Raw genomic sequence first — 21,763 nt, forward strand, 5'->3', positions numbered from 1 at the left:
CGGCGAGCGTCTCTCATCCGCTGCCCTCCCTCCCGCCCGCTGAAGTCAGCGCGGCTCCAATTGGTCGGTTCGGCATCCTCCAATCGGTGAGCGTCTCTCATCCGCTACCCTCCCTCCCGCCCGCTGAAGTCAGCGCGGCTCCAATTGGTCGGTTCGGCATCCTCCAATCGGCGAGCGTCTCTCATCCGCTGCCCTCCCTCCCGCCCGCTGAAGTCAGCGCGGCTCCAATTGGTCGGTTCGGCATGCTCCAATCGGCGAGCGTCTCTTGCCCGCCCCCTGAAGTAAGCGGAGCTCCAATTGGTCGGTTCGGCATGCTCCAATCGGCGAACGTCTCTTGCCCGCCCGCCCGTCCTCTGAAGTAAGCGGAGCTCCAATTGGTCGGTTCGGCATGCTCCAATCGGCGAGCGTCTCTCATCCGCTACCCACCCGCCCGCTGAAGTCAGCAGGGCTCCGGTTGGTCGCTTCGTTCATCCTCCAATCGGCGGGCGTGTCTCATCCGCCCGCGGACGCGCCGCCGAAGTCAAGCGGGCGGCGGTTGGCCGGGGTCGGCTTCCTCCAATTGGCGGGCGCCCCTCACCCTCCTGATTGGACGACCTCTCACATCCGGCTGCGCGCGCTCTCTCTTGACCTAAAAACTCTTGTGTGCATCTAAAAACGTGACATTGTTTTCCGCAGCCGCCCAACTGTCCCCTTGGAGACTTTATCCTCCAGGAAAAAATTCAGAGATATGTCAAACTTTGGTTTGAGGGCAGGGTCAAAGGGCATCCTCGGTGACGTCACCAACCCGGAAGTTGTGCCACTTGACCAAATTAAAGAGACATTTTCCCTCACATTCACACCCAGACACAAGTTGCATCCATTCCCCTGAATAATAACTAACAGCATGTAAACAATTCTTTATTAGCACCAAATAAATCACGCTGATGCTGTTACGTATGTAAACGTTACCAATGTGTAAGACTTGCCACCAGGGGGCGCACCTGTTGGAGACCCAAGGGTCACCTGCGCACCACCCCGTGTGAGCGGGTATAAAGGTTAGTCCGCCACCTTGCTTCAGTCACTCTGGAGTTACAGGAAAGCCTTGTGGGGTTATTCTGACCATTACAATTGGCGACGAGTAACAGATCCCCAACTTTCACCCGGTTATTCGTGGCTGCCGTGGGTATTCTTGAGGGATTTGTCGAGGGTGAGGATTGGGAAGCCTTCGTTGGCCGTCTTGACGGTACTTCGTGGCCAACGAGCTGGATGGCAGGACTGACATATGAAGGAAGACTGGATCGACTGGGCTTATATTCACTGGAGTTTAGAAGAATGAGAGGGGATCTCATCGAAACATATAAAATTCTGACGGGACTGGACAGGTTAGATGCAGGAAGAATGTTCCCGATGTTGGGGAAGTCCAGAACCAGGGCTCACAGTCTAAGGATAAGGGGTAAGCCATTTAGGACCGAGATGAGGAGAAACTTCTTCACTCAGAGAATTGTGAACCTGTGGAATTCTCTACCACAGAAAGTTGTTGAGGCCAGTTCGTTAGATATATTCAGAAGGGAGTTAGATGTGGCCCTTACGGCTAAAGGGATCAAGGGGTATGGAGAGAAAGCAGGAATGGGGTACTGAGGTGAATGATCAGCCATGATCTTATTGAATGGTGGTGCAAGCTCGAAGGGCCGAATGGCCTACTCCTGCACCTATTTTCTGTGTTTCTATACGGACAATACCGCAGTCAAGCGCAGGGCGATTCTCTTCACCGTTTGCGGGTCCACGACACACGGCCTCATCAAAAATGTGCTAGCACCGATGGAACCAACGGACAAGACATATGCAGAGTTGTGTACGCAGGTTCGGGAGCACCCCAAGCCGAAGGAGAGCTTCTTGATGGCCAGGTATCGTTGTTATACGCACTGTCGCTCCGAGGGCCGGGACGTGACGAGCTATGTCGCCGACCTACGATGCCTTGCGGGACTGTGCGTATTTGCTGGATTTTTGGGAGAAATGTTGCGAGATTTTTTCGTGGTTGGAAACGGCCACGAGGTCATTCTTCACAAACTGCTGTCTGCCGAATCCCTAGATCTGAGCAAGGCCATCACGATAGCCCAGGCTTTGAGGTCCACGAATGATAACGCTAAGCAGATATCATTGCAGCATTGAAGCTCACCGGCAAGTACTGTGCATAAAATAACGCCTTCAGCAGGCGGAACTGTACCTGGCAGGGCCTACACACCCGCAGAGGCCAGACCTAGGATGACTCAGAGTCTGCCGTGGGGCGTGAATGTGAATCCATTAGCGGGGGTAATCATCGGGCCCATCAATGTCGATTCAAGCACTACGTGTGCAAGGGCTGTGGGACAATGGGGCACCTCCAGTGAATGTGCAGACGTGCTGTGACTCACCACGTGGCAGATTTGGCAGAAGATGATCGATCCGGTGCGGATCACGCTGAACGAGTGAGAGAGGCAACTCAACCCGAGGCTGAAGAGGAAGTGTAAGGGGTACACACCTTCACCACCAAAAGCCCACCGATAATGTTGAAAGTCAAATTAAACGGCGTTCCAGTTTCCATGGAATGAGACACGGGGGCGAGACAGTCAATTATGAGCCAGAAGGCTTTTGAGAAACTGTGGGGCAACAAGGCACAAAGGCCAAAACTGAGCCTGATCCACACCAAGATGTGCACATACACTAAAGAGCTCATACCAGTCATTGGCAGTGCGGCAGTGAAGGTATCGTACGATGGAGCTGTGCATGATTTACCACTATGGATTGTACCAGGCGATGGCTCAACGCTGTTCGGCAGAAGCTGGTTAGGAAAGATCCGATGGAACTGGAACGACATCAAAGCACTGTCGTCAGAGGATGATGCCTTGTGCGCCCAAGTGCTAAACAAATTCTCGTCGTTATTTGAGCCAGGCATTGGCAACTTCACAGGCGCCAAAGTGCAGATCCATCTAGTCCCTGATGCACGGCCCATTCATCACAAGGCCCGAGTGGTTCCATATATGATGCGGGAGAAAGTCGAGATCGAACTGGACAGACTTCAACGAGAGGGAATTATATCGGCAGTCGAGTTCAACGAGTGGGCCAGTCCAATTGTTCCGGTGTTGAAAAGCGATGGCACGGTCAGAATCTGCGGGGACTACAAGGTAACGATCAACCGAGTCTCGTTACAGGAGCAGTACCCACTACCCAAAGCGGAGGACCTGTTCGCAACGTTAGCAGGGGGGAAGTCGTTCACCAAGCTGGATCTAACCTCCGCCTACATGGCACAGTGGCTGTCTGAATCTTCGAAAAGATTGACGTGCATCAACACGTACAGAGGACTGTTCATATACCACAGGTGCCCTTTTGGGATTCGCTTGGCTGCTGCCATCTTCCAGAGGAACATGGAGAGTCTGCTGAAATCTGTTCCACGCACCGTTGTGTTTCAAGACAACATCCTGATCACTGGTCGTGACACCACCGAACACCTACACAACCTGGAAGAGGTTCTAAAGCGACTGGGCAGAGTGGGACTCAGGCTGAAACGCTCCAAGTGTGTTTTCCTGGCGCCAGAAGTCGAATTTCTGGGGAGAAAGATTGCGGCGGACGGCATCAGGCCCACGGACTCTTAAGACGGAGGCCATCAAGAATGCAACCAGACCACAGAATGTGACGGAGCTGCGTTCGTTCCTGGGACTCCTCAAATATATTTGGTAACTTTCTACCGGGGTTGAGCACTTTGCTGGAACCTTTGCATTTATTGCATGGCAAGAGTGACGACTGGGTTTGGGGTAAATCTCAAGAGACAGCCTTCGATAAGGCCAGAAACCTGCGATGTTGTAACAAGTTACTTGTATTGTATTGTAAACGTTTAGTACTAGCTTGTGATGCATCTTCGTACGGGGTCGGTTGTGTGTTACAGCAAGCCCATGTGTCAGGCAAACTGCAACCGGTTACATATGCGTCCAGAAGTTTATCTAAGGCCGAAAGAGCCTCCAGTGTGGTTGAGAAAGAAGCATTAGCATGCGTATATGGGGTTAAGAAAATGCACCAATACCTAATTGGACTCCGGTTCGAGCTCGAAACCGACCACAAGCCGCTCATTTCGCTGTTTTCAGAAAGCAAAGGTATTAACGCCAACACTTCGTCTCGCATCCAAGGATGGCACAAACATTATCTGCTCATGACTATGTAATCCGCCACAGGCCAGGCACGGAGAACTGTGCTGATGCCCTCAGTCGGCTACCATTGCCCACCACCGGGGTGGAAATGGCGCAACCCGCAGACTTGCTTCTGGTCATAAATGCTTTTGAGAGCGAGGGGTCACTGCTCGCCAGATCAGGACCTGGACCAGCCAGGATCCTGTGCTATCACTTGTAAAAAGTTGCGTCCTCAATGGGAGCTGGTCGGCCGTTCCCGGGGAAATGCAAGACGAAATTAAGCCGTTTCACCGACGCAAAGATGAAATGTCCAGCCAGGCGGATTGTCTCTTATGGGGTAATCGCGTGGTTTTGCTAAAAAAAAAGGCAGGAAAACATTTACCCACCCAGGCATAGTCATGATGAAGGCTATCGCTAGGTCGCACGTTTGGTGGCCTGGCATTGACTCGGAATTGGAGTCATGTGAACACCAATGTAACACTTGCTCACAGTTGAGCAACGCACCAAGGGAGGCCCCACTGAGCCTGTGGTCATGGCCCTCCAAACCATGGTCCGGGGTCCACGTAGATTTCGCTGGCCCCTTTCGAGGAAAGATGTTCCTAGTAGCAGTGGACGCTTACTCTAAATGGATTGAATGTGTAATAACGTCGACACCATTGAAAGCCTCCGGGCCATGTTCAACACCCATGGTTTGCCTTGTTAGTGACAATGGACCGTGTTTCACCAGCTCGGAATTCAACGAGTTCATGACCCACAATGGCATCAAACATGCCGGGTCTGCCCCGTTTAAGCCCGCATCCAATGGTCAAGTGGAACGGGCAGTCCAAACTATCAAGCAGAGCTTGAACCGTGTGACGGACGGTTCCCTGCAGACGCGGTTATCTCGGGTTCTGCTCAGCTACCGCACGCGACCCCACTCGCTTACCGGGGTTCCCCCCGGCAGAATTGCTAATAAAGAGAGCACTCAAAACCAGGCTCTCCTTAGTCCACCTGGATCTCAATGATCATGTAGAAACCCAGCGTCACCGGTGTAACGTGTACCACGATCGCGCGGCTGTATCCCGTGACATTGAGGTTAATGACCCTGTGTTTGTTCTTAATTACGGTCATGGTCCCAAATGGGTTGCTGGCACTGTGTTAGCCAAGGAGTGGAGTAGAGTGTTTGTTGTCAAACTTCTGAATGGACAAACGTGCAGAAAACACTTGGATCAGACCAAACTGCGGCTCACTGACAACCAAGAACAGTTTGAAGAGGACATTACCATCATTGATCCACCAACACACACCCAACCAGCGATCGACCTCGCGGTCAACACGAGGATGAACCCACCATGCCCGACAGTCCGATCCGACCAGCCACACCGCAGTGTAGCAATGATCCGACCGACTCACCCAGGCCAGGACTTCAACTCAGGCAATCAACCCGGGAACGCAGAGTCCTGGATCGCCTCATAAGAACATGAGAATTAGGAACAGGAGTAGGCCATCTAGCCCCTCGAGCCTGTTCCGCCATTCAACAAGATCATGGCTGATCTGGCCGTGGACTCAGCTCCACTTACCCGCCCGCTCCCCGTAACCCTTAATTCCCTTATTGGTTAAAAATCTATCTATCTGTGACTTGAATACATTCAATGAGCTAGCCTCAACTGCTTCCCTGGGCAGAGAATTCCAAAGATTCACAATCCTCTGGGAGAAGAAATTCCTTCTCAATGAGCTAGCCTCAACTTGTAAATAACTTGTATCTAAGACTTTGGGAGGGAGCGATGTTATGTATGTAAACTTTATAATTGTGTAAGACCTACCACCAGGGGGTGCACCTGTTGGAGGCCCAAGGGTCACCTGCACACCCCGTGCAAGCAGATATAAAAGGTATAAAAGGCTGTCTGCCTTGCTGCTTCAGCACTCTGGAGTTTGATTAAAGAGACTGTCACATCAGTTTGAGCTTACAGCACACAGTCTTGTGGAGTTACTCTGAACATAACAGATATATTCACCACATCACCAATTAGCACAAAATATGGAGCACCGTGCACAGTTCTGGTCTCCATATACCTGGGTTAGACCACACTTGGAGCACTGTGCACAGTTCTGGTCTCCATATACCTGGGTTAGACCTCACTTGGAGCACTGTGCACAGTTCTGGTCTCCATATACCTGGGTTAGACCTCACTTGGAGCACTGTGCACAGTTCTGGTCTCCATATACCCGGGTTAGACCACACTTGGAGCACTGTGCACAGTTCTGGTCTCCTTATACCTGGGTTAGACCACACTTGGAGCACTGTGCACAGTTCTGGTCTCCATATACCTGGGTTAGACCTCACTTGGAGCACTGTGCACAGTTCTGGTCTCACTATACCTGGGTTAGACCACACTTGGAGCACCGTGCACAGTTCTGGTCTCCATATACCTGGGTTAGACCACACTTGGAGCACTGTGCACAGTTCTGGTCTCCATATACCAGGGTTAGACCACACCTGGAGCACCGTGCACAGTTCTGGTCTCCATATACCTGGGTTAGACCACACTGGGAGCACTGTGCACAGTTCTGGTCTCCATATACCAGGGTTAGACCACACTGGGAGCACTGTGCACAGTTCTGGTCTCCATATACCTGGGTTAGACCACACTTGGAGCACTGTGCACAGTTCTGGTCTCCATATACCTGGGTTAGACCACACTTGGAGCACTGTGCACAGTTCTGGTCTCCATATACCTGGGTTAGACCACACTTGGAGCACCGTGCACAGTTCTGGTCTCATATACCTGGGTTAGACCACACTGGGAGCACTGTGCACAGTTCTGGTCTCATATACCTGGGTTAGACCACACTGGGAGCACTGTGCACAGTTCTGGTCTCCGTATTATAAAAAGGATATAGAGGCACTGGAGAGGGTGCAGTAAAGATTTCCAAGGATGACACTAGAACTGAGAGGTTATAACTATCAGGAGAGATTGAACAGGCTGGGGATCTTTGCTCTCGAAAAGCGAAGGCTGGGGGGTGAGCTGATGGAGGGGTGTAAGATTATGAAGGGGGTTCGATAGGGTAGACGTAGAGAAGATGTTCCCACTTGTGGGGGAGACCAGAACTCGGGGGCCACCAATATCAGACGGTCACTGATAAACCCACTGGGGAATTCAGGAGAAACCTCTTTACCCAGAGAGCGGTGAGAATGTGGAACTCGATGCCACAGGGAGGGGTCGAGGCCAATAGTATCGATGTATTTAAGGGGAGGCTGGATAAACACATGGGGGGGAAAGGAATAGAAGGAGATGGTGATGGGGGGGGGGGGGCGATGGAGAGGGGTGGGAGGGGGCTGGTGTGGAGCATAAACCCCGGCACAGAGCGGTGGGGCCCAGTGCCCTGTGTCTGTGCCGTACATTCCAGAGTTCTGATGACACGGCAACGACCTGAAATATGAACTCTTTCTCTAAAGATGTTCCGGAAACTTGGTGTTTCCAGCATTTTCTGTGTTCATTTAATCTATAGTCATTATCATAGGCAGTCCCTCGGAATCGAGGAAGACTTGCTTCCACTCTTAACATGAGTCCTTAGGTGGCTGAACAGCCCAGTACGGGAGCCACAGTCCCTGTCACAGGGTGGGACAGACAGTGGTTGAGGGAAGGGGAGGGTGGGACTGGTTTGCCGCACGCTCCTTCCGCTGCCTGCGCTTGGTTTCTGCACGCTCTCGGCGACGAGACTCGAGGCGCTCAGCGGCCCTCCCGGATGCACTCCCTCCACTGAGGGCGGGACTGGTCTTTGGGCCAGGGACTCCCAGGTGTCGGTGGGGATGTTGCACTTTATCAGGGAGGCTTTGAGGGTGGTCCCTTGTAACGTTTCCTCTGCCCACCTTTGGCTCGTTTGCCCGTGAAGGAGTTCCGAGTAGAGCGCTTGGCTTTGGGAGTCTCGTGTCTGGGGGACATGCGAACAATGTGGCCCTGCCCAGCGGAGCTGGTCGAGTGTGGTCAGTGCTTCGATGCTGGGGATGTTGGGCCTGGTCGAGGACGCTAACGTTGGTGCGTCTGTCCTCCCGGGGGATTTGTAGGATCTTGCAGAGACATCGTTGGTGATATTTCTCCAGCGACTTGAGGTGTCTACTGTACATGGTCCATGTCTCTGAGCCATACAGGAGGGTGGGTATCACTACTATCATGAGCTTGGTGGTGGATTTGAGGGCCTGGTCTTCAAACTCTCTTTTCCTCGGGCGTCAGTATTGAGGGAGCTCCGCACTGTCGGAGGGGCAGTACTGAGGGAGCGCCGCACTGTCGGAGGGGCGGTACTGAGGGAGCCCCGCACTGTCGGAGGGGCAGTACTGAGGGAGCGCCGCACTGTCGGAGGGGCGGTACTGAGGGAGCGCCGCACTGTCGGAGGGGCGGTTCTGAGGGAGCGCCGCACTGTTGGAGGGGCGGTACTGAGGGAGCGCCGCACTGTCGGAGGGGCGGTACTGAGGGAGCGCCGCACTGTCGGAGGGGCAGTACTGAGGGAGCGCCGCACTGTCGGAGGGGCAGTACTGAGGGAGTGCCGCACTGTCGGAGGGGCGGTACTGAGGGAACGCCGCACTGTCGGAGGGGCAGTACTGAGGGAGCGCCGCACTGTCGGAGGGGCAGTACTGAGGGAGCGCCGCACTGTCGGAGGGGCAGTACTGAGGGAGCCCCGCACTGTCGGAGGGGCAGTACTGAGGGAGCCCCGCACTGTCGGAGGGGCGGTACTGAGGGAGTGCCGCACTGTCGGAGGGGCGGTACTGAGGGAGTGCCGCACTGTCGGAGGGGCGGTACTGAGGGAGTGCCGCACTGTCGGAGGGTCGGTACTGAGGGAGCCCCGCACTGTCGGAGGGGCGGTACTGAGGGAGCCCCGCACTGTCGGAGGGGCGGTACTGAGGGAGCCCCGCACTGTCGGAGGGTCAGTACTGAGGGAGCCCCGCACTGTCGGAGGGGCGGTACTGAGGGAGCCCCGCACTGTCGGAGGGGCGGTACAGACGGGGGGAGGGGGGGTTGGTTTTGAGTCTTTTGACCAAACACAGACATGAAAACTCAATGTGGAGGAGAATTCTTTGGCGCGCAAGAAGCTCAATGAACTTTCTTTGAATTGCTGAGAGTTTGGGTCGAGCAGAGTGGCCTGACTCTGGCATTTCAGGAAAACTTAATGTTTCTCTGAAAGTTGGCCAAAATCATTCAAAATGGCCGCCTAGCTCTTTTTAAAAAAAAATTTGAATTCCGCGCCCTTTTGGGGGTGGGGTGAAATGCGCATGCGCGCGCAGCGGCGCGGCGCCTGCCGGGAGATGCAGTCCTTTGAGGCCGACTCTACTGCGCAGGCGCCAGTTCGCTGCTGACTTGATAATGGCAGCTCCTAGTCTCTGGGCAGAAGGGATTCTGCAGCTCCTGAGCAAGATGAATTCCTTCCACATGCAGGGTTATTGATTTTAATCTCTCTCTGTTTTTAATTTTTGCAGGTTTAAACTAGGTGCAAAGGTCTAAAGGAGGGAATGTGTCTCAATGCAACAGTGATCAGGAGCAGGAACCCTGGCTGATTTCCCCCTCTCTCTAACCCAGGGGTCACTGGGCAGTGATCAGGAGCAGGAACCCTGGCTGATTTCCCCCTCTCTCTCTAACCCAGGAGTCACTGGGCAGTGATCAGGAGCAGGAACCCTGGCTGATTTCCCCTCTCTCTCTCTAACCCAGGAGTCACTGGGCAGTGATCAGGAGCAGGAACCCTGGCTGATTTCCCCTCTCTCTCTAACCCAGGGGTCACTGGGCAGTGATCAGGAGCAGGAACCCTGGCTGATTTCCCCCTCTCTCTCTAACCCAGGAGTCACTGGGCAGTGATCAGGAGCAGGAACCCTGGCTGATTTCCCCCTCTCTCTCTAACCCAGGAGTCACTGGGCAGTGATCAGGAGCAGGAACCCTGGCTGATTTCCCCTCTCTCTCTAACCCAGGGGTCACTGGGCGGTGATCAGGAGCAGGAACACTGGCTGTGCCTCATCTTCGCCTCTAAGTCAGAAGGTTCTGGGTTTATGTCCGACTACAGAGACTTGAACACAAAAATCTAGGCTGGCATTCCCAGTGCAGTACTGAGGGAGCGCCGCACTGTCAGAGGGGCGGTACTGAGGGAGCGCCGCACTGTCGGAGGGGCGGTACTGAGGGAGCGCCGCACTGTCGGAGGGGCAGTACTGAGGGAGTGCTGCACTGTCGGAGGAGCGGTACTGAGGGAGCGCCGCACTGTCGGAGGGGCGGTACTGAGGGAGTGCTGCACTGTCGGAGGGGCGGTACTGAGGGAGTGCTGCACTGTCGGAGGGGCGGTACTGAGGGAGTGCTGCACTGTCGGAGGGGCGGTACTGAGGGAGTGCTGCACTGTCGGAGGGGCGGTACTGAGGGAGTGCTGCACTGTCGGAGGGGCGGTACTGAGGGAGCCCCGCACTGTCGGAGGGGCGGTACTGAGGGAGCGCCGCACTGTCGGGAGGGGCAGTACTGAGGGAGCGCCGCACTGTCGGGAGGGGCAGTACTGAGGGAGCGCCGCACTGTCGGAGGGGCAGTACTGAGGGAGCTCCGCACTGTCGGAGGGGCAGTACTGAGGGAGCGCCGCAGTGTCGGGAGGGGCAGTACTGAGGGAGCGCCGCACTGTCGGGAGGGGCAGTACTGAGGGAGCCCCGCACTGTCGGAGGGGCAGTACTGAGGGAGCTCCGCACTGTCGGAGGGGCAGTACTGAGGGAGCTCCGCACTGTCGGGAGGGGCAGTACTAAAAGACACATTATCGGCGTCCCCTTAAGGGCCAAGGTATGAATAATTTCTAGAATAATACTGCGATGGACTGGGCACTAACCTCTTTGACTCTCTCTACCCTCCAGGCTCCTCCAAAGCCCTGTGTAAACCGTTCTATGTGGCGGGTCAGCAGGTGGGAGTGGTGCAGCCCCAGCTCTTCCCCCACCTCAGCAAATACCCCGGGGTCTTTCAGCTGGCCCCCAGCGGGCACGTGGAGCTGGGCAGCCAACTGAGCAGCTACGAGCAGAGGTCGGCCGCGCTGGAACGGGTCCTCGCCGATTGGAGGGAACAGAAGCTTTTTCGGTGTCTGAGCGGCTGGAGGGACGAGGTGAGGGGGATTCAGAACATAACAGGAACAGGAGGAGGCCGTTCAGCCCCTCGAGCCTGTTACATTAGGGACAGGAGGAGGCCGTTCAGCCCCTCGAGCCTGTTACATTAGGGACAGGAGGAGGCCGTTCAGCCCCTCGAGCCTGTTACATTAGGGACAGGAGGCCGTTCAGCCCCTCGAGCCTGTTACATTAGGGACAGGAGGAGGCCGTTCAGCCCCTCGAGCCTGTTACATTAGGGACAGGAGGAGGCCGTTCAGCCCCTCGAGCCTGTTACATTAGGGACAGGAGGAGGCCGTTCAGCCCCTCGAGTCTGTTACATTAGGGACAGGAGGAGGCCGTTCAGCCCCTCGAGCCTGTTACATTAGGGACAGGAGGAGGCCGTTCAGCCCCTCGAGCCTGTTACATTAGGGACAGGAGGAGGCCGTTCAGCCCCTCGAGCCTGTTACATTAGGGACAGGAGGCCGTTCAGCCCCTCGAGCCTGTTACATTAGGGACAGGAGGAGGCCGTTCAGCCCCTCGAGCCTGTTACATTAGGGACAGGAGGAGTCCGTTCAGCCCCTCGAGCCTGTTACATTAGGGACAGGAGGAGTCCGTTCAGCCCCTCGAGCCTGTTACATTAGGGACAGGAGGAGGCCGTTCAGCCCCTCGAGCCTGTTACATTAGGGACAGGAGGAGGCCGTTCAGTCCCTCGAGCCTGTTACATTAGGGACAGGAGGAGTCCGTTCAGCCCCTCGAGCCTGTTACATTAGGGACAGGAGGAGGCCGTTCAGCCCCTCGAGCCTGTTACATTAGGGACAGGAGGAGGCCGTTCAGTCCCTCGAGCCTGTTACATTAGGGACAGGAGGAGGCCGTTCAGCCCCTCGAGCCTGTTACATTAGGGACAGGAGGAGTCCGTTCAGCCCCTCGAGCCTGTTACATTAGGGACAGGAGGAGGCCATTCGGCCCCTCGAGCCCGCTCCGCCATTCAATCAGATCACGGCTGATCTTCGACCTCAACTCCACTTCCCCGCCCGATCCCTCGATTCCCCGAGAGTCCAAAAATCTACCGATCTCAGCCTTGAATGCACTCAACCACTGAGCCTCCACAGCCCTCTGGGGCAGAGAATTCCAAAGATTCACCAACCTCGGAGTGAAGAAATTCCTCCTCATCTCAGTCCTAAATGGCCGACCCCCTTATCCTGAGACTGTTTGACCCCTGGTTCTAGACTCCCCAGCCCGGGGGGGGAAACACCCTCCTGCATCTACCCTGTCAATCCCCCTCAGAATGAGATCCCCCCTCATTCTTCTAAACTCCAGAGAATATTGGCCCAGTTTGCTCAATCTCTCCTCGTTGGACAATGCCCCCATCCCAGGAATCAGTCTGGTGAACCTTCGCTGCACTCCCTCAGTGGCCAGTGTATCCTTCCTTGGGTAAGGAGACCAGAACTGTGCACAATACTCCAGGTGTGGTCTCACCAGGGCCCGATATAATCGCAGTAAGACGTCTTTACTCTGATACTCAAAGTGCGAGGCGGGGTTGGGGTGGTGCATGGCTTCTGTCTGGGACAGAACTGTAAACTCGGTAGGCGAAACACACCTGGCTCCGGTCTGGTACAGAGCCCACCAGAGCTGGGTGGCCCACACTGATGTTGGCCAGTGGCTGCAGCGGGGTTCAATCAGGGCTCAACCGCCCCAGCCTCTGCACAGTGGGTCTCCCTCTCTTCCCTCGCAGGCGGACAGGCGTGGGTTTGAGTCCTGCTCCAGAGACTCGAGCCCCGTAATCCCGACCCGACACTCCCCAGTGCCAGTACTGAGGGAGCGTCGCACTGCGCTGTCGGAGGGGCGGTACTGAGGGAGCGCCGCACTGTCGGAGGGGCGGTACTGAGGGAGTGCCGCGCTGTCGGAGGGACAGTACTGAGGGAGTGCCGCGCTGTCGGAGGGGCGGTACTGAGGGAGCGCCGCACTGTCGGAGGGGCAGTACTGAGGGAGTCCTGCACTGTCGGAGGGGCAGTACTGAGGGAGCCCCGCACTGTCGGAGGGGCAGTACTGAGGGAGCCCCGCACTGTCGGAGGGGCGGTACTGAGGGAGTGCCACACTGTCGGAGGGGCGGTACTGAGGGAGTCCTGCACTGTCGGAGGGGCGGGACTGAGGGAGCGCCGCACTGTCGGAGGGGCGGTACTGAGGGAGCCCCGCACTGTCGGAGGGGCTGTATTTCGGGATGAGACATTAAACCGAGGCCCCGTCTGCCCTCTCGGGTGGATGTAAAAGATCCCGGGGCCACTATTGGAAGAAGAGCAGGGGGAGTTCTCCCCGGTGTCCTGGGGCCAATATTTATCCCTCGACCAACATCACTAAAACAGACGATCTGGATCATTATCACATCGCTGTGTGTGGGAGCTTGCTGTGCGCAAATTGGCATTTCCCACAATACAACAGTGAGCGCACTTCAAATGAAAAGTGCTTGATTGGCTGAGAGGCGCTTTGGGACATCTTGAGTGGGTGAAATGGGCTGGAGAGATGCGAGTCCTTTATTTCCGGATTCTCACCTGGCCGCGTGTGCTGTGGCCGATAATATCGCTGAGCCCCGATACCCGCAAAACTCTGACTCCAACCTTTTTGTGCGTAGAAATACGAAGTGATGCCACGGTTTTGCGATACCCCGCTGATGAACATGGAGAGATCGGCAACGAGTAAGTTTGCCTCGGTGTTGGAGGCTGCAGTCGTAGCGATTGTGAATGTGTCGGGGGGTGGCCCAGTGAGCCATTTATTCCCTCCCTCTCCCCCCCCCCCCCCCCTCACCCAGGCAAGGCGGGAGGGGGTGGGGAGGTTAACGATCGCTGCCGTTGGACTCGCTGCCTGTGGGTTCGGGAGATGCGGGGGTGGGGAGCTGTTTCAAGCGGGCTTCATGCTTCCAGATCTCACGCCACTGAGCCTCGTGCATCTGAGCGGGTGTGCAGCTCGGTTGCGATTCACACCATGGCCGAAGAGCCGGCCACCGTTAGCCCGCACGTGAAGATCGGGCCACGGCATCCTCATCGTAGAACCACACAGACGTTTACAGGGCGGGAGGGAGGCCATTCCGGCCCATCGTGTCCGCCTCACGCCGGCCGACCAAGAGCCATCCCGGCCTAATCCCACTTTCCCGCTCTGGGCCCGTAGCCCTGTGGGTTACGGCACTTCGAGCACACGTCCAAATGTGGTGAGGGTTTCTGCCTCTACCCCCCTTTCAGGCCTTGAGTTCCCCCCCAGACCCCCACCTCCCTCTGGGTGAAGACATTTCACCTCAAACCCCCTCTAGACCTCCCCCCAATTACTTTCAATCCACGCCCCCTGATTGTTGACCCCTCTGCCAAGTGGAACAGGTCCGTCCTATCCACTCGATCCAGGCCCCTCATCAGTTTATACACTTAAGCATTAGGAGCAGGAGTCGGCCCTTTGAGCCTGCTCCGCCATTTAATGAGATCATGGCTGATCTTCGACCTTAACTCCACTTTCCTGCACTGTCCCCATATCCCTTGATTCCCTTAGAGTCTAAAGATCTATCCTTAAATATATTCAGTGACCCAGCCCCCCACAGCTCTCTGGGGCAGAGAATTCCACAGATTCACCAGAAGAAATTCCTCCTCCTCTCCGTCCTAAATGGGCGGCCCCTTATTCTGAGACTATGTGCCCCCCTAGTTCTAGATTCCCCCCACGAGGGGGAAACATCCTCTCTGCATCCACCCTGTCCAGCCCCCTCAGTATCATACTTAGCTTGTCAATATCCCCTTTGCCTCCTCCTCGGAATTTACATTTACACCAGGGTTCCTGCTCCCAGATCACAATCCCGTGAGCCTTGTGGGAATGTGTGGGCGGGCTCGCTGCACGGCTGTGATGCACTCCATGGCCAAAGAGCCCGGCGTGAAGATCAGCGCGTGGGAGCAGTCTGCGGGGAGCCTCTTCGGGTGACGCAGAGGGGAAGGGAGGGGGGGGGGGGTTCAGCTGGCGGTGGGTAACCTTGTTCTGACTGCTCTCCTCCGCTGTCTCTCTCTCTGGGCAGGTCTCTTCGGGGTCAAGCGCTATGGGGTTCACATCAACGGCTACGTCCGCCGTGGGGACGGCGGGAGGGCGATGTGGATCGGCAGACGGGCCCGCCACAAACAGACCTACCCCGGGATGCTGGACAACATGGTAATTCTTAACCCCTCACCACCCCTACTCCCTCCCCTCACCTCCATCACTCCCCGTTCCCTCCCCTCATCCCAGGACCTCGGCAGAGTGCCCGTTCTCCGAGCGCGAGCCTCGGCCGGCGTGGCTATTCGACTATGTGGGGCATCGCGGCCTGACCTCAAAACCTCGGTTTTCACCAGCGAGGCCAGATTTTTAACTTTTTTTCCTTCCCATGTCTGGCCATCAGGTGGCAGGAGGTCTCTCGGTCGGGCTGGGAGTGAAGGAGACGCTGGTCAAGGAGTGCGCAGAGGAGGCTTGTATACCGGAATCCATCGCCGCGACAGCAAAACCGGTCGGCAGCGTCAGGTAAACCCCCTCGAGCCTGTTACACTAGGAACAGGAGGAGGCCGTTCAGCCCCTCGAGCCTGTTACACTAGGGACAGGAGGAGGCCGTTCAGCCCCTCGAGCCTGTTACACTAGGAACAGGAGGAGGCCGTTCAGCCCCTCGAGCCTGTTACATTAGGGACAGGAGGAGGCCGTTCAGCCCCTCGAGCCTGTTACATTAGGGACAGGAGGAGGCCGTTCAGCCCCTCGAGCCTGTTACATTAGGGACAGGAGGAGGCCGTTCAGCCCCTCGAGCCTGTTACATTAGGAACAGGAGGAGGCCGTTCAGCCCCTCGAGCCTGTTACATTAGGGACAGGAGGAGGCCATTCAGCCCCTCGAGCCTGTTACATTAGGAACAGGAGGAGGCCGTTCATACCCCTCGAGCCTGTTACATTAGGGACAGGAGGAGGCCGTTCAGTCCCTCGAGCCTGTTACATTAGGAACAGGAGGAGGCCGTTCAGCCCCTCGAGCCTGTTACATTAGGGACAGGAGGAGGCCGTTCAGCCCCTCGAGTCTGTTACACTAGGAACAGGAGGAGGCCGTTCAGCCCCTCGAGCCTGTTACATTAGGGACAGGAGGAGGCCGTTCAGCCCCTCGAGCCTGTTACATTAGGGACAGGAGGAGGCCGTTCAGCCCCTCGAGCCTGTTACATTAGGAACAGGAGGAGGCCGTTCAGCCCCTCGAGCCTGTTACATTAGGAACAGGAGGAGGCCGTTCAGCCCCTCGAGCCTGTTACATTAGGAACAGGAGGAGGCCGTTCAGCCCCTCGAGCCTGTTACATTAGGAACAGGAGGAGGCCGTTCAGCCCCTCGAGCCTGTTACATTAGGGACAGGAGGAGGCCGTTCAGCCCCTCGAGCCTGTTACATTAGGGACAGGAGGAGGCCGTTCAGCCCCTCGAGCCTGTTACATTAGGATTGGCGGTCTGTAAGCAGCTCCCCCTGGCTCCTGGTCTTTGACACGCGATGTTTCTCTTCGGACCGCAGTTATACCTACGAGGACGAGCGGGGCGTTTTCCCAGAATGCCAGTTTGTTTACGACCTGGAGCTTCCCGCGGACTGTGTGCCGGAGGTGGGCGACGGCGAGGTCCTCGAATTCTACCTCTGGCCGCTGGAGCAGGTGGGCGGGGCTGGGAATCGGGGAATCGTGCTGCTGCCCCACCGGATCCACAACCCACCCCCCCCCCCCCCCCCCCCCCCAAATCTCCCCAACCTTCCGACACCCCACAGCATCCTCCCACTCTCCCCGCCGGACCCGTACCCCCCCCCCCCCCCAATCCCATTCTCGTGGCCTGTTTCTGCCCTGTATCGCTCTGTGATTTCTGGTTTCTACGTGCCAACAGGTGAAAGAGGCCATCGCCAGCTCCGAATTCAAACCCAATTCTGCAATAGTGGTGCTGGATTTCCTCATAAGACACGGAGCCCTAGACGCCGACAATGGTGAGTGTGGTTGGGGACAGGAGGGCTGGGGGAACAGTCGTGACACAGCGTCAACTGTGTGTTTATTCATTGTGATGGGTTAGGTCTTAACTATGGCCTCAGTACCGCCCCTCCGACAGTGCGGTGCTCCCTCAGTACCGCCCCTCCGACAGTGCGGCGCTCCCTCAGTACTGCCCCTCCGACAGTGCGGTGCTCCCTCAGTACCGCCCCTCCGACAGTGCGGCGCTCCCTCAGTACTGCCCCTCCGACAGTGCGGGGCTCCCTCAGTACCGCCCCTCCGACAGTGCGGCACTCCCTCAGTACCGCCCCTCCGACAGTGCGGGGCTCCCTCAGTACCGCCCCTCCGACAGTGCGGCGCTCCCTCAGTACCGCCCCTCCGACAGTGCGGGGCTCCCTCAGTACCGCCCCTCCGACAGTGCGGCGCTCCCTCAGTACCGCCCCTCCGACAGTGCGGGGCTCCCTCAGTACCGCCCCTCCGACAGTGCGGCGCTCCCTCAGTACCGCCCCTCCGACAGTGCGGGGCTCCCTCAGTACCGCCCCTCCGACAGTGCGGCGCTCCCTCAGTACCGCCCCTCCGACAGTGCGGCGCTCCCTCAGTACCGCCCCTCCGACAGTGCGGCGCTCCCTCAGTACTGCCCCTCCGACAGCGCAGTGCGGCGCTCATAGAAATAGGTGCAGGAGTAGGTCATTCGGCCCTTCGAGCCTGCACCACCATTCAATATGATCATGGCTGATCATTCCCTCAGTACCCCATTCCTGCTTTCTCTCCATACCCCTTGATCCCTTTAGCCGCAAGGGCCACATCTAACTCCCTTTTGAATATATCTAACGAACTGGCCTCAACAACTCTCTGTGGTAGAGAATTCCACAGGTTAACAACTCTGAGTGAAGAAGTTTCTCCTCATCTCGGTCCTAAGTGGCTTACCCCTTATCCTTAGACTGTGACCCCTGGTTCTGGACTTCCCCAACATCGGGAACATTCTTCCTGCATCTAACCTGTCCAATCCCGTCAAAATTTTATGTTTCTGTGAGATCCCCTCTCATTCTTCTAAACTCCAGTGAATATAAGCCCAGCCGATCCAGTCTCTCCTCATATGTCAGTCCTGCCATCCCGGGAATCAGTCTGGTGAACCTTCGCTGCACTCCCTCAATAGCAAGAATGTCCTTCCTCAGAGTAGGAGACCAAAACTGAACACAATATTCCAGGTGTGGCCTCACCAAGGCCCTGTACAACTGCAGTAAGACCTCCCTGCTCCTATACTCAAATCCTCTCGCTAGGAAGGCCAACATACCATTTGCCTTCTTCACCGCCTGCTGTACCTGCATGCCAACTTTCAATGACTGATGTACCATGACACCCAGGTCTCGTTGCACCTCCCCTTTTCCTAATCTGCCACCATTCAGATAATATTCTGTCTTTGTGTTTTTGCCCCCAAAGTGGATAACCTCACATTTATCCACATTATACTGCATCTGTCATGCATTTGCCCACTCACCTAACCTGTCCAAGTCACCCTGCAGCCTCTTAGCATCCCCCTCACAGCTCACACCGCCACCCAGCTTAGTGTCATCTGCAAACTTGGAGATATTACATTCAATTCCATCATCTAAATCATTAATGTATATTGTAAATAGCTGGGGTCCCAGCACTGAGCCCTGCGGCACTCCACTAGTCACTGCCTGCCATTCTGAAAAGGACCCGTTTATCCCGACTCTCTGCTTCCTGTCTGCCAACCAGTTCTCTATCCACGTCAGTACATTACCCCCAATACCATGTGCTTTAATTTTGCACACCAATCTTTTGTGTGGGACCTTGTCAAAAGCCTTTTGAAAGTCCAAATACACCACATCCACTGGTTCTCCCTTGTCCACTCTACTAGTTACATCCTCAAAAAATTCCAGAAGATTTGTCAAGCATGATTTCCCTTTCATAAATCCATGCTGACTTGGACCGATCCTGTCACTGCTTTCCAAATGTGCTGCTATTTCATCTTTAATAATTGATTCCAACATTTTCCCCACTACTGAGGTCAGGCTAACTGCCCGCTTTCTCTCTCCCTCCCTTTTTAAAAAGTGGGGTTACATTAAGCAACCCTCCAGTCCATAGGAACTGATCCAGAGTCGATAGACTGTTGGAAAATGACCACCAATGCATCCACTATTTCTCGGGCCACTTCCTTAAGTATTTTGGGATGTAGACTATCAGGCCCCGGGGATTTATCAGCCTTCAATCCCGTCAATTTCCCCAACACAATTTCCCGCCTAATAAGGAGAATAGTAAAAGTGGAGGGCAGAGAAACCCAAGGCAAAAAGCAAAAAGGGCCACTTTACAGCAGAATTCTAAAGGGGCAAAGTGTTAAAAAGACAAGCCTGAAGGCTCTGTGCCTCAATGCGAGGAGTATTCGGAATAAGGTGGACGAATTAACTGCACAGATAGCAGTTAACGGATATGATGTGATTGGCATCACGGAGACATGGCTCCAGGGTGACCAAGGCTGGGAACTCAACATTCAGGAAAGATAGACAGAGAGGAAAAGGAGGTGGGGTGGCGTTGCTGGTTAAAGAGGAAATTAATGCAATAGTAAGGAGGGACATTAGCTTGGATGATGTGGAATCGGTAAGGGTGGAGCTGTGGAACACCAAAGGGCAGAAAACGCTAGTGGGAGTTGTGTACAGACCATCAAACAGTAGTAGTGAGGTTGGGGACAGCATCAAACAAGAAATAAGGGATGTGCAATAAAGGTACAGCAGTTATCATGGGCGACTTTAATCTACATATTGATTGGGCTAACCAAACTGGTAGCAATACGGTGGAGGAGAATTTCCTGGAGTGTATTAGGGATGGTTTTCGAGACCAATATGTCGAGGAACCAACTCGAGAGCTGGCCATCCTAGACAGGGTGATGTGTAATGAGAAGGGACTAATTGGCAATCTTGTTGTGCGAGGCCCCTTGGGGAAGAGTGACCATAATATGGTAGAATTCTTTATTAAGATGGAGAGTGACAAAGTTAATTCGGAAACTAGGGTCCTGAACTTAAGGAAAGATAACTTCGACGGTATGAGGCGTGAATTAGCTAGAATAGACTGGCAAATGATACTTAAAGGGTTGACGGTGGATAGCCAATGGCAAACATTTAAAGATCACATGGATGAACTTCAGCAATTGTACATCCCTATCTGGAGTAAAAATAAAATGGGGAAGGTGGCTCAACCGTGGCTAACAAGGGAAATTAAGGATAGTGTTAAATCCAAGGAAGAGGCATATAAATTGGCCAGAAAAAGCAGCAAACCTGAGGACTGGGAGAAATTTAGAATTCAGCAGAGGAGGACAAAGGGTTTAATTAGGAGGAGGAAAATAGAGTACGAGAGGAAGCTTGCCGGGAACATAAAAACTGACTGCAAAAGCTTCTATAGATATGTGAAGAGAAAAAGATTAGTGAAAACAAACGTAGGTACCTTGCAGTCAGAACCAGGTGAATTTATAATGGGGAACAAAGAAATGGCAGACCAATTGAACAAATACTTTGATTCTGTCTTCACAAAGGAAGACAATAATAACCTTCTGGATGTATTAGAGGACCGAGGGTAGAGTGAGAAGGAGGAACTGAAGGATATCTTTATTAGGCGGGAAATTGATGGGATTGAAGGCCGATAAATCCCCGGGGCCTGATAGCCTCAATACTGCCCCTCCGACAGCGCAGTGCGGCGCTCCCTCAGTACTGCCCCTCCGACAGCGCAGTGCGGCGCTCCCTCAGTACTGCCCCTCCGACAGCGCAGTGCGACGCTCCCTCAGTACTGCCCCTCTGACAGCGCAGTGCGACGCTCCCTCAGTACTGCCCCTCTGACAGCGCAGTGCGACGCTCCCTCAGTACCGCCCCTCTGACAGCGCAGTGCGACGCTCCCTCAGTACCGCCCCTCTGACAGCGCAGTGCGGCGCTCCCTCAGTACTGCCCCTCTGACAGCGCAGTGCGACGCTCCCTCAGTACTGCCCCTCTGACGGTGCGGCGCTCCCTCAGTACTGTTTGAAGTCCAAACAGACGCTAAGCGGTCGGTATGTCTGCGTTTCAGAGCGATACTACCAGCAGTTTACCGAGGGGCTGCACAGGGAGCTGTGAGCTGGATGGCGGACAGCGAGAGAAGAATCCACACCAGGCCATGGAATTCCCGGCAGATCCTGAGCCGGTGCGTCCCATCATTTTGTATTCATCCAATTAAACAATCGAGAGCGAGACAGAGACTGCGTGTGTGTCGGGTCGAGTTCAGCAAATGCAGCATCTGATTCAGGACAGGGTGATCCCGGTAGCCAATGGGATCTCTCCCAGGTGACCAGCAGCTGATGATCCTCCATTTTAGGGGGGGGGGCTCGTAATGTAACAGGCTCGAGGGGCTGAACGGCCTCCTCCTGTCCCTAATGTAACAGACTCGAGGGGCTGAACGGCCTCCTCCTGTCCCTAATGTAACAGGCTCGAGGGGCTGAACGGCCTCCTCCTGTTCCTAATGTAACAGGCTCGAGGGGCTGAACGGCCTCCTCCTGTCCCTAATGTAACAGACTCGAGGGGCTGAACGGCCTCCTCCTGTCCCTAATGTAACAG

The 21,763-nt window shown here is 55.3% G+C and overlaps 1 protein-coding gene across 1 annotated transcript; it reads left to right on the forward strand.

The window, feature by feature from the left end:
• Window positions 1-9,216: 9,216 nt before the first annotated feature.
• On the forward strand, window positions 9,217-21,406 carry tpk2 (thiamin pyrophosphokinase 2). The gene is made up of 8 exons (XM_070869211.1): window positions 9,217-9,545; window positions 10,978-11,219; window positions 13,826-13,889; window positions 15,239-15,369; window positions 15,596-15,714; window positions 16,718-16,850; window positions 17,074-17,170; window positions 21,240-21,406. The coding sequence occupies exons 1-8, from the start codon at window positions 9,473-9,475 to the stop codon at window positions 21,284-21,286; spliced, it is 906 nt and encodes a 301-aa protein (XP_070725312.1). The 5' UTR covers window positions 9,217-9,472; the 3' UTR covers window positions 21,287-21,406.
• The last annotated feature ends 357 nt before the right edge of the window (window positions 21,407-21,763 follow it).

The sequence above is a fragment of the Pristiophorus japonicus genome, chromosome 32 (genome assembly GCF_044704955.1).
Source record: "Pristiophorus japonicus isolate sPriJap1 chromosome 32, sPriJap1.hap1, whole genome shotgun sequence".
Classification (NCBI taxonomy): Eukaryota; Metazoa; Chordata; class Chondrichthyes; family Pristiophoridae; genus Pristiophorus; species Pristiophorus japonicus.